The sequence below is a fragment of the Lactuca serriola genome, chromosome 7 (assembly GCF_051521515.1).
Source record: "Lactuca serriola cultivar US96UC23 chromosome 7, Lser_US96UC23_V15, whole genome shotgun sequence".
NCBI classification, from domain to species: domain Eukaryota; kingdom Viridiplantae; phylum Streptophyta; class Magnoliopsida; order Asterales; family Asteraceae; genus Lactuca; species Lactuca serriola.
Window position 1 is genome coordinate 114,814,138 of NC_136414.1, and position 12,636 is coordinate 114,826,773.

General features: G+C 32.8%; 2 protein-coding genes across 2 annotated transcripts; both read right to left on the reverse strand.

Moving 5' to 3' along the window:
• Positions 1 to 38: 38 nt before the first annotated feature.
• On the reverse strand, positions 39 to 2,708 carry LOC145064307 (uncharacterized). The gene is made up of 4 exons (XM_079011781.1): positions 1,449 to 2,708; positions 913 to 1,379; positions 358 to 833; positions 39 to 292 (listed from the first exon to the last, which is right to left on the reverse strand). The coding sequence occupies exons 1-4, from the start codon at positions 2,706 to 2,708 to the stop codon at positions 39 to 41; spliced, it is 2,457 nt and encodes an 818-aa protein (XP_078867907.1).
• Positions 2,709 to 9,592: 6,884 nt separating this feature from the next.
• Positions 9,593 to 12,385, reverse strand: APL (Homeodomain-like superfamily protein). Its single transcript, XM_079009894.1, has 7 exons — positions 11,936 to 12,385; positions 11,710 to 11,786; positions 11,489 to 11,555; positions 11,315 to 11,384; positions 10,857 to 10,899; positions 10,303 to 10,678; positions 9,593 to 10,118 (listed from the first exon to the last, which is right to left on the reverse strand). The coding sequence occupies exons 1-7, from the start codon at positions 12,186 to 12,188 to the stop codon at positions 9,718 to 9,720; spliced, it is 1,287 nt and encodes a 428-aa protein (XP_078866020.1). The 5' UTR covers positions 12,189 to 12,385; the 3' UTR covers positions 9,593 to 9,717.
• Positions 12,386 to 12,636: the final 251 nt, after the last annotated feature.

Genomic DNA, 12,636 nt, shown 5'->3' on the forward strand with positions numbered 1-12,636 from the left:
AAAAGATATTCCTACCCACCCACTACACACCCACTAAATTAATCAATAACTGAAGGGTTATCTGCATTACTCCCAACCCCAGGTATCTGCCTCCTTAATGCTTGTTTGATAATCCGTTCAGAATATTTCCTCCTTCCACTTCTACTAACTGGGACCCTTATTCTTGGCATGGGGGCTGCAGGTGGTGGTGGAGGAGGTTGTTGGGCTGCAGGTGGTGGTGGAGGAGGTGGTGGTCCTTCATTGCCCCTGGATAAACTTGGGTCTGCTCCACTGCCCCTGGATGAACTTGGTACTGCAAACAAAAATTAAAATGTCAATTCTTTGTTCAAATGATGTAATGTTTTTAAAAATATTCACCTGATGTATTGCTTTGTTGGTTAGATGGACACTTTTTCTTGTTGTGACCTGGTTCCTTACAAATACCACACTTTATTATGCTACCCCTTCTTGAGACAGTTTGTCTACTTGATCCACTCAACTCTCGTTCAATTTCATCCCTCTTCCTTTTCACAGATGGCCTACCAGGTAATCTTCTTCTTTTGGGAGGCAAAGGCTTATGGTATGGAACATCTGGCCACATTTCACTACTATTGAGAGGATTAATGCTATATTTGTAGCATTTTAGGTAAGCCTCAGTAGTGTATGATTGGGACACATATGCCTCAGCATCATGATTTAAGTAAGATATTGCTGCCACTCCATGTAAGCATGGTATCCCTGTAAGTTGCCATATTCTACAGGCACACTTCTTTGCAATTAGATCCACTCCATATGCAACATCAGTGAATCTAACCTCATACTTTTGATAACCACAAGGAGTAACTCCCCACAATCTGTTTAAGCATATTAACATCAGTGAATCAATAACACATCCTCATAATTAACATAAGCATATTAAAGTAAAATAATTACCTCTGTTTAACCTTCAGATCTTCTATACGCTTCCTAATAGCTGGACATATAAGCAAATCCCATTCCATTCCTTCAACTCTTTGAGTGTATATCCTTTCCATCACAAATAACCTAATCTCCTCCAGCATAGTGATTATAGGTCTCCTTCTAGCATGCCTAATAGCAGAATTGAAACTCTCACTAACCCCATTCTCCACTGCATCACAGTCTCTTCCTTCTTGAAAGAATGCCTTAGACCAGGTAGTAGGATCTCTGTCTATAAGGTAATCATAAGCATGAGTATCAATAGATTTGATCTTCTCCATTATACCTCTGAACTTCTCCACAGTACTAGCCCTTACAGCCCTCCAAAATAACTTTATGTATTGTTGACCAGTAAACCTTTTATTAAAATTGGCCAGAATGTGTCTAGCACATTGTCTATGTTCAGCTTCTGGACATCTTTCCTTAACTGCTTGTAATAACCCCTACAAATCACAACATCATTATGAGTGAAAAAGCATAAAAATGAAGCATAAAAATGACCTAGTACTAACCTTGTGTCCATCAGAAAGAAGGGTAATGCCTGCACCAAGACCACCATTAATGTCTTCCATAAGCAAATCTATGAACCACTTCCATGTTTCTTTATTCTCAACACATACCACAGCCCATGCTAAAGGGTAGATGTGGTTGTTTGCATCTCTCCCAACAGCTGAAATAACTTCTCCTCTAACTATACCCTTTAAAAAGCAACCATCAAGCCCAATTACAGGCCTGCACCCTTCTAACCAACCATCCCTTACAGCTTTGAAACACACATAAAACTTAGAAAACAAAGTTGTGGAATCTGGCATGATGTCTACATCCAATCTCACAATAGACCCAAGATTTGACCTGATAATTTCCTCACCATATGACCACAATCTCCCATAATGTTCAATTAAACTTCCTTCAATCTCTTGTAATGCAAATTTCTTTGCATTTCTGCATTGCCCCACACTCACATTTATGTTGAATGTTGTTGACACTTTAGCTTTCATCTTCCTTGCACTCATTTTTGGGTTCTCTATAATTTGACTCATAAAATGTTTCCCTATCCATCTATAAGTTACAATTGACCCAAACTTAAACACCCTATAACAATTATGTTCATTCACTAGAGATTTGATCTGAAAAGTCTTTTCTTTACCCATCCAGGAGGCCCATAGTCTGAAAGGGCAAGATGGTGACTTATTCTTTTTGCAACATTTCACTAACAATCTATCAGAGTCATTTTTTTCAAACCATAGATCATACCCATTAGCAACTGCATAATTGCTTAACATATGTTTAAGCTCAGTAGGGTTACAAAATCGCATACCTATCATTGGTTTTATCTGATCCCATGGCTGTCTCTCATCATACACAGGGTACTGGGGTGGCACGTATTCATCATCTTGATCTTCACTCTCTATAGGTTCACAAAGGATGTTTAAAAATCTATCACGTGCAGTTTTGTTTGCTGGAAATGGATAGGTAGCATCATCTTCTTCATGATCAACAAAATATGAATCTTGAATAACTGAATCCTCATCTTCATCTAAGTCTTCGTTTTCACTTTCACTTTCCTCAGCCTCAATCCAGTCGAAGATAGGTTCATTATGGTGATCCACATATACATTCATTCTCTTGTCATTAGCATACGCCAAATCCAAAAATTCCTTGTAATCACCGTCGTTCACCAATGTATGAATTCCAAGACCTAAAGACTCTTGTGGAAGGCATAAATAGATGTCTTTGCTTCTCGATTTGGTGAGCTTGTGAAGGAATTCCATGAATTGCTCATACCCAAACCCACTGAAGTCAACATCTCGCACTGATGCTCTGTCGGGATCAAAGTAAACTAAGGGATTGGGTGCAAACTGACCATTGTAGTGGAAATTCACTACAATGAAGTTCTGATCAGTAGGATTTGGAGATGATGCCATAGAACGGTTGAAGGAGATGAATGATCGATGGAGAATTTGGTGACCTAGTCGAGTTTAAGGACCAAATGAGACTTCAGAGTGTGGTTTAATGAGGGGTGTGGTTTAATGAGACGGAGACGAAAAATCGGGGCCTACATGCCACCTCTTTCGCCACGTAAGATAAAAAATACACGTAGGATCAATAAATTCATTGAAACCAGCTAAACCCGGTCGGAAGGGAAAAATTTGCACAAATCAACAAGTTAAAGGGTTAATAGAGCACGAAAAAAAGTTCAGTGACCAAATGTGATCAAAATCAAAAGTATGTTACCCTCTCAAGTCATTATCCCCAATACTAATTTCTCTTTATTTCTCCTTCTTTCTAAAATCTACAAATCTTTCGCACATATATATATATATATATATATATATATATCAATGTTGTAAAAATCGGTCTAGACAGCCGATTAATCAGTGCCTAGACGCTTGACGGCCCCCAACTACCAACTGCTTACGAATAAGAGTTAGAGGGTTGGCTAACCGGCATCGGTCTTAATCGGTCAAAATCGGTCCAATTCAGTCCAAATCGGACCAAATCGGTCTAAATCGGACCCTTAATCAGACCTGGTCAAGCCAAATGGCTCCTGGCCAAGAAAAATGAAGGAAACTGCCGGCTCAAAGGAGCCAGCTAGCTCAAACGATTGATGAGTTTTGTTTTCGAAAGATGATGTAGGCCCCTTTTTATAAAGCATGTTTGCCTTCATCTTTTGTTCCACAGGCGATGTGGGATACCAAAACCTTGAACTTTTCCATTTCTTTGTTGTTCACATCCTTCTTTTTATATATATACATACACAACACATAGATATTTATTCGTTTACACATTACGTTAATTTAATCTATACAAAAGACATATTACATATCTCTTTTATACACAACAAATACGCATATATAGAGGTTGAAATAAACTATGTTTATCTACCCCATGATTATATAAAATTTAATTTAGTAATCGGCAAATTTGGTCTAACGAATTAGAATGAGTATTTATATAACGTGTTTATTTAAGTTTATACCTTTTTTCAACAAAAGTTTGAATGTTTCTTATTTGATTATATTTTTATATACATATAAAATTTCAATGTTCTGTTATTTGATTACATTTATATGTACAAAGGTGATAAAAGTTGATAATTTACCTATATTTTTAGGATTGAAGTGAGATTTATTAATTTTTGAATAATTTTCTTAATAATTAATGGTTCCCGATTAATCCTCCGATTAATCCCCGCCTAGCCGATTAATCCCTTGACCCATGTTCACCGACTAGCTAACGTCGAGCGTTATTTACAACCTTGATATATATATATATATATATATATATATATATATATATATATATATATATATATATATATATATATATATATATATATATATATATATATATATATATATATATATATGTTTAGGTTCTATGGAAAACAAAAAACCCTAAAAAACCTTAAAAATCATAAAAATGCATAAAAAAATACTTAGAGATCACAAAGCTTTTTTTTTTTGAAAAAGCTGTACCTCTTAACACAAATTCGCTGAAAAAAAAATCTTGAAAAAAATATTGATTTTTTATTTTTTTTTCAGTGAAATTTTTAAAAAAAGTTGCGATTTTTTGATGTGTAAAGTCAAAAAAAAAAAAAAAAAAAAAAAATTGTGATATCTAGGTATTTTTTTATGCGTTTTATGATTATATATATATATATATATATATATATATATATATATATATATATATATATATATATATATACTAGCAGTGTACCCGCGCAAAGCGACGGGGCGTGTAAATTCTTTCGGTGATATGTTTCGTCTACAAAAATGTTATGTTACAAAAGAAAGTAGATGTCGAAGACAAAATAATCAAACTATGGTGTTTTTTGTTACATGATACATCAAATAACCGATAAAAACAAACTGGTCAAGACGACATAAAATATGAAATATTTAAGTCATTCCAACAAAAACAAAGAATTATAAGAATACACAAAATATGAAAATTTGTAATAACACATGACTAATTATATATTATTAATCGTGCAACACTTCTTTATACACCACATTTGATGTATAAACTTCATCACTTTTTAAATTTTCGTTAGGTTTCACTAATACTTTTGTGTCCCTAGCAGAAACCATATTATGTAAAAAAAACTTAAAGTTTGTCTTCTTTATGATTTTATTACTAACCTTGGACTTTTATGCTATAAATTTGGATATGACTGCTAGTTTATTTTTCACTATCGTCGATTAATTTCAATAGATTATTAGCTTTCTTTCCGCAGACGTCAAATATATTTATTTTAGTGAACACTTTCCTTTTGGCAATGATTATCTCCCTTATTTTTAATATGAATGTCATCAAATCAAATGAAAGTCTTAAACTCTTATATATTTAACTTAGTCTTTTCATTAGTTTAACATCATAATATCAATGTTAAATGATATATATATATATATATATATATATATATATATATATATATATATATATATATATATATATACATTCTCAGTTTCATTTCGGCAACTAAATTGTCTGTTTTATTTCAAAACATCTATTTTTGTGAATTATTTGGCCATTCGTAAAAATATCATATCTCAAATGAATATACAATAAATAGTCAAATATGATTTATAATTAAGATTAATATTTATTAGTTACGTGTTGGTGTTAATTTTATTAGGTGGAGAAAATAAGTGTAATAATAATAATAATAATAATAATAATAATAATAATAATAATAATAATAAAGACGTCAGAAAGCGGTGTCATAGAACCGATGGTTAGGGATAGTGGAAGACGGGAGATGAAGTCATTTTCTGTTCCTGGACGGTGGACTTTATAGCAGGGGAGAGAACAAATAGGTATATGCGATGGAAGAGATATTTGAATCAACATGCTAAATTTAAGGATATCTAAAAGGGTTCAAAATTTGAATGCATCCGGGATTTGAGGGAACCAAATCAAATTGTTGAGAAATATAAGGAGATTTGATGAAAAATATTTGAATTCAAAATGTGGTTAAAATTTAATATTATTTTATTAATGGTTACTTGTACTATCAGCTTCATCATTTGGACGTCTTAAAAAAATATTATTATTATAATCAATCTATTTTTAGAAATAGTTTGATTTCTTTTATAAGATAGTATATATATATATATATATATATATATATATATATATATATATCAAATCTGCAAAGAAGATCAATTTCTATTGGTTCTTAATCCCAACGACTTCATCGACTAACTCTTTTTTCCCCTCTTCGACGAATTCAATTCACATATCTAAAATCCCTACATGGGTTGTATTTACAAAGAGTATGAAACCAATATTTTGAAGGGAAATCCGTAGAAAAAAAGTCCCTAAAGTTTGTCTCTATTAACGCAAAAGCTGTCCCATAATTTTTTTTTGTCTATTTTAATTTTGATTTTCTTATTTGTATTTTTTTTCTTTTTTGCAATTAAACCTAAAAACTCGGTAAACACTTGCAAAAAAACCTACAAAGAGTACAAAACCAATATTTTTAGAGGAATCTGCAACTAAATGTCCCTAAATTTTGTCTCTATTAATGCAAAAGCGGTCTCAATTTTTTTTTTTTTTTTATTATTTAAGCCCAAAACCCGATAAACACTTGCAAAAAAACATTTGTTGCCAGTAAATGCCAGTTTCCAGGGCTTTTCTAAAGATCTAAGGACTTTTTTGAAAATAAACAATTTGAAATGACTTTTTGATTAATAGATTAAAATTGAAGGGCTTTTTTTAAAGAATTTTCTTTTGATATATACTAAATTAATGTAAAAAAACTCTTATATATTTATTAAAAAATGAAAGATAAAGATAATATCTACATCTTTTTCACTAAAAAGCTCATTTTATATATTAAAAAACACAATAATGATAATTTATATATATTATTTTTGTGTGTTTTTTTTATTTTCAATAATTATCATAATTATCTATCATTTTTAACATGTTTTTATAATGTTTTTTGCAACTATTTAATCATGTTGGAATTTAAGTTATGTGTTCTTGAACTTAATTTGGTTATTTCTAAAAAATGTAGAAACTCTCTTCATTGTTATTCTTTACACTTAAGTCAATTTTTTTACACATAAGAGCTGGAAATTCAACAATAAATGTAGCACGTGTCCTAGAAACGTGCTCCATACGACAAATCAATAAACTCTCTTAATTGCTGATCTGGTCCGGTTAGACATATTGACCAAATTAGTCCAGTCAGTGTGTTTGATGCCATCTATTTTTCATCTTACTCAACCCACAATCTGTCCAAAATGCTCTGATTTTGTTCACTGGAAAAAGATATTGATTGGAAAATAGACGCACCTTACCCTCCCCCCTTTACGCATGTTCTTCGTCTCCTTCAATCGACCGATCGCTCCTTCCACCACCACCAATCCTCTTCCTCTTTGACGACGCTTCAATGAATTTCATGAAGTTGTTGCTTCTCCATCAATCACCACCGGTCGTTTTCCTCATGAGATTAAGGTAAAGCGCAGGCTTCTGAAGATGCAGGTTTGTACACATGTTTAGCCTTTCTTAGTTAACATGTATTCATCTCAATGTTAAATTTTGATTTCGTGGTGGGAATTAATTACTTTCAAGGCTTACCCTTCCCTTATTCTTTGAGAATGCCATAGTGCCGCTTTTGTTCCTTGAATTTCTTTTAGCTTCATCAATAACCAAAATTGACAGATTGTTATTTTGAAACTACGAATTGTTACCAATGAGGGTTGTTTCTATGTTTTAAAGTGATTAGTGAGAAATTGGTTGTGTCTATTTTGCCCTTCAAGCATAGATATTGTTTCCTATCAAATTAGCAAAAACCCAAGAAGAAGTTGTATATTAATTTCCATACGAAATATCCATTTTGAATATTATCAGGTTGTTGGAACAATTCATTGATGAATGCAGTCTCTAAATTGGAACACACTTAAGGAATAACTGAATTCAAATGAAAGGTCCAAAGCACTAAATGGTCTTAAATCCTGAATTGAAATTAATACTTTGATAGGTTGGTCCAATTATCAAATTTGAATTATGGTTAAATGGAAATTAATTTGAACTGAGCATTACTACTTTGCTTCTGATTGAAGAAAGCATTGAATTCAAATGAAAGTTCTTATTTTTTTTATTGAGTTCTTATTTTTTATTCTTGGAAACTGTAAATTTGTCCTTATAAATTTCATTTCACATCTATAAAATATTATAACACTTGCATCATTCAATGTCATTATACATTGTGTTCTTACAACAAGTTTGAATCTTTTTATAGTTTATTTTCCTAAGGATCATGGAAGATGATCAGGAGAGGGAGATATTTTGGATTGAAAATGACTATTGATATGACCGATATATTGGTGGAGAATTCTAATATGGAAAACACAAAGAAAAAATCACCAAATCAAAGATGATGTCTTATATGTTTGTATATTTGATTTAATTTACTGCTATTATTCTTATGTTAGCTACAATATTCATGTTGCTTGAATTGATTTATTTGTTTGTTGGATCAAAATGCATTGTCTTTTCTGGAATCAAGAATAAAATTCATTGTTATTTTTTGCGCTATATAAAGTTTTCCATTAATGGGTAATATGGTTATTTTTTCATCAATCATCAAAGTAAGTCAGAGACTTAATCAAACAACGTGGTTTCAGTCAGATGTAGACTCGGTTAGAAGTTCTACTCAGTAAGACGTAACTCATTCAACAACTATCAAATGACCCCTAAATCATTTTTTATACCCAAGACCTGAATATTCAACAATGAATGTAACATGTGGCATAGAAACACGCTTCATACAACAAATCAACAAACTCCTTTTAAATTATATACTAGTTTCAGTTCCTCCCAAATTTTGTGTCTTTGCAACTATTTAACCATGTTGGCATTTAAGTTATATGTTGTAGAATAACTTGAACTTAATTTTGTCATTTCTAAAAAAGTAGAAATTACCTCTATTGTCATTTTTACACCTACGTCACTTTTTCTTTACACACAAGACTTGAATATTCAACAATGAAAGTAACATTTAGCCTAGAAACACGCTTCATATCACAAATCAACAAAGTTCTCTTACATTATATATGATAACTAAATGATATATAAATTATCATTATTGTAGTTTTTAATAAATAAAAATAAGTTTTCTTATTGAAAAGGATATAGATGATATTTTTATTTTTGAGTTTTTTTTATAAATAAATATGAGTTTTCTTCATTAATATAGTAGATATAAAAGGAAAAATTTTCAGAAAAAGTTCTTCAACTTTAATCATATTAACGAGAAAACCATCTGTAATTGTTTATTTTTAGAAAAATTCTTAAAATTTTCACAAAATCCCTAGAAACCTACATTAGCCGTTGAACAATGTCTTTTTTTTTTTTGGAAGTTTGTATTGTTTTAAGGGCTTAATTGCAAAAAAAAAATGATAATTAGAGCCAAACTCCAAAGAACTTTTTTGGAGATTTTCCATATTTTGAGAGTACATGAAACTTAACTATTCAATTTAAAAATTAAATGTAAAAATCAAAATAATATACCCAGATACAACAAGTTCTTCTCATTCATTTTGATGGATCACAAGTTCACAACCGATAACACTAGCTTAATTAAATAGGCATAAACTATGCTATTTAAAAACACGAGCACTTAGGAGGCAATATATAGGACCAACTAATTCTATAATATATTGAAATAAATTATGAAGGGCAAATAGCATTTATACATGTAACTGTCTGAATTTAAAAGATATAAATATAACACACATATATCCATATTTATATTAGGAGCTAGCTGAACGAAGAGCTTCTTCCTTGTGGAGACATATTGGAAGTGCTGTTATTAGTAGCAGTAGAGAGGGTGGCCCTCATGTTATCCATAGAACTATTGGATGACAGTGGTGGTCTTCTTGGTGATGTTCTATCCATTTTCTTCTGATGATCTACCGACCCTAAACCAAGATGATGATGGTGATGATGATCGATATTATGACTGCTTGCTAACGTTAAGGGCTTTGTTTCATAAATATGGCTGGGGATAGTAGAATCAAGATCACACCCATCTCCTGCTTCAGAGCTGTTGCTAGATAGTACCCCAATATGATGATGCTCAGTTTGGCGATGATGATCGTCTTGGAGGTGGAGTTCATCATCCGACCAGACTAAGGGGCTCTTTCTCGCCGCAGCAGTACCTGTGCTATATCCAGGTCATGAATTAAAACTTAAGTCTTCACATTACATATACGATGATAACTAAATAAATTAATCATTCAATGGTACACGCTACATTCTACGCAAAACAAAACAAAAGATAAGCTCTTTTAATTAATCATATCAGAATATATAGCATTAGTGATCAACAAGACGGAGCACCACCTGCTGCTGCTACGGCTGGCGGTGATGGAGATTGTGAAGTGCCATAGAGGTTGAGATCTTGGAACGATGGAAAGTTGAGGGACCCAAAGTCCTTGATAGCCGATGGCACGTGATCTCCTGGAAGCAGCATCACTCCCCCTCTATGGCCTGCTGCTGCTTGATCAAGATGACTAGTACTGCTACTGCTTGCACTGATATTCATACTCATACTCATATTCATATTCATTCCCATGCCTCCAACCACCTTGTTACCATTATTATAACCTGCAGCAGTAGCCATGCTTTGATCTCCAGCTAGGGTTTGACAAGCTTTCTCCAGTATTGTCTGCATGTATTTTCCTTGCGCCTCTATTCTTAACTGCAGATGCCGTTGTACCTGGAAACCACACCACAAAGAATAAAATATCATAACCAACAAGTATGTATTAATTTCTATTTATTATATGTAAGCACATATATACGCTTAATTCTAGAGATAAACTAGTTTGGCCAAAAAAAAAAAAAAAAGAGTAATGGCAAAGAGAAATTGTAAGGCAATATCAACTAGTACGTACCTCCAGTTGTTCATGAAGTCTTCTCTGTACCTCAATCTGCATCCTAGTTGCACCAGTAGTGTCAGAAAATAAGATGATTGACCTCCACTAAAAAAATGCATACGTAGGTACTCTCTCTCTCTCTCTCTCTCTCTCTCTCTCTCTCTCTCTCTCTCTCTCTCTCTCTCTCTCTCTCTCTCTCATCATGACTGTATGTATGTACATGTGAATGTGTGGCTGGTCGTGAATACTATGATGCATTTGCTTGTAAAATAAGTCTATGTAATTGGTTTGTCTATAGAGGGGCAATGAACTAAATGATGGATAGTAAGATATATCCACAAGCCTCTTTATCATAGAATTAAGAAATTATGTGTGGGTATGCATGGGTATAAAGGGAATTTGGAAACACTATGAACAATGGATAAATCTTTAATAGAGATTGGTATCTATAGGATTAGGAGGCCGTTAATACTTACTCATTCATACTTCGGCCCATCATTCCAGAAGAGGATGCGGTACTATTTCTTTGAAGTTCTAACGCCGAAGCTGTCGTTCATTCAATGAAAGCAATTAACAGATATTCTACATATAAATCATTCATGTAGTTAACTATCACACACTCATGACTCATGCATACATATATAACTCACCTCTTTCGCTGTCTTTTATGGAGTGATCATTAAATTCCTTGTGAGGCTGCTTTCCTAGCCTGAATTTCTATATCAGAAACGAATTGAAATCAACAAAAGATAAAAGAAACCGGTTAATAACTATAAATGCATATTTATGTGTGTGTGTTATGTAGAGCCTGGAGAATTTAATATATTTTTATAAGAGAAGGGAAAATTTTATGCTGGAGTTAACTTTCTACCTGAAGATGGCTCTTAAGATGATAAAGAGTGAGACCCTTTACACCCATGACTCTCATGATTGTCTTCGGCGTTGCCTCTACGAATTCACAGACACATAAAACCAATTTCAATCAATGATTAATCATGGAAACTACATCCCGATTAGATGACACACATATGTGTGTACACGCACAAGGGATGACATAAGAATAAAGATGATGATTTAACGTAAAGAGAAGTTAGTACTGTCAGGGCCACCAAGCTGAGCGACAGCATCAACAAAGCGCTCATGGAGTTCCACTGTCCACCTGAGTCGTGGTTTGGGATCTGTGGTAAGCACAAGGCCCGAGTCGCCTTGTATGGTACCAGCACCAGCAGTATTATGGTTATTAGCACCAACCCCGCACATGTTTGACCTTTCATGATGTTGATGATGATTATGGTGAAGTGAATTCATAGCAGTAGTCGAAGCGGCTGCTGCTTTCTTTGAATGGAACATTCTTTCTCTCTTTCGTAATCTCTCAGTTCTTTGTATACCTCTGTAAGAGAGATTCAGAATGAACAAATGCGATGTGCAAATAGGGGAAGAAGAATATGGTTCGTCTTTTAAAGATGGAAAACCCTTTTTTGCGCCTCTGTTAATTTATTCTTAGATTGTATAAATTAGCCTCAAGAAGAAGCTACCTTAGTTAGCTTCACAACTTTAACTAATAGCTAAACTCAATTTCATATTACTGTTACTAGGGTTTTAAGCATAAGTAACAAGTAAGAAAAGAGAGGGGAAAAAGAATAAAGAATAAAAAGAGAGAATCTTTGTTCGAGTTCATATATTCCACTAATTACGTAGTATATATTCACATAGGATCCGTACTATACTACCTTCTTTTATATATATATATATATATATATATATATATATATATATATATATATATATATATATATAT

Coding starts and splice junctions, on each gene's coding strand:
- LOC145064307 (XM_079011781.1), bottom strand. CDS start 2,708: ATGGAATTCCTTCACAAGCTCACCAAATCGAGAAGCAAAGACATCTAT. Junction 1,380..1,448: donor TTCTTTCTGATGGACACAAG/GTTAGTACTAGG, acceptor TGTGATTTGTAG/GGGTTATTACAAGCAGTTAA. Junction 293..357: donor CCAACAAAGCAATACATCAG/GTGAATATTTTT, acceptor TTTTGTTTGCAG/TACCAAGTTCATCCAGGGGC.
- APL (XM_079009894.1), bottom strand. CDS start 12,188: ATGTTCCATTCAAAGAAAGCAGCAGCCGCTTCGACTACTGCTATGAAT. Junction 11,556..11,709: donor ATCTTAAGAGCCATCTTCAG/GTAGAAAGTTAA, acceptor TTTCTGATATAG/AAATTCAGGCTAGGAAAGCA. Junction 10,119..10,302: donor GCCAGCCGTAGCAGCAGCAG/GTGGTGCTCCGT, acceptor GATATAGCACAG/GTACTGCTGCGGCGAGAAAG.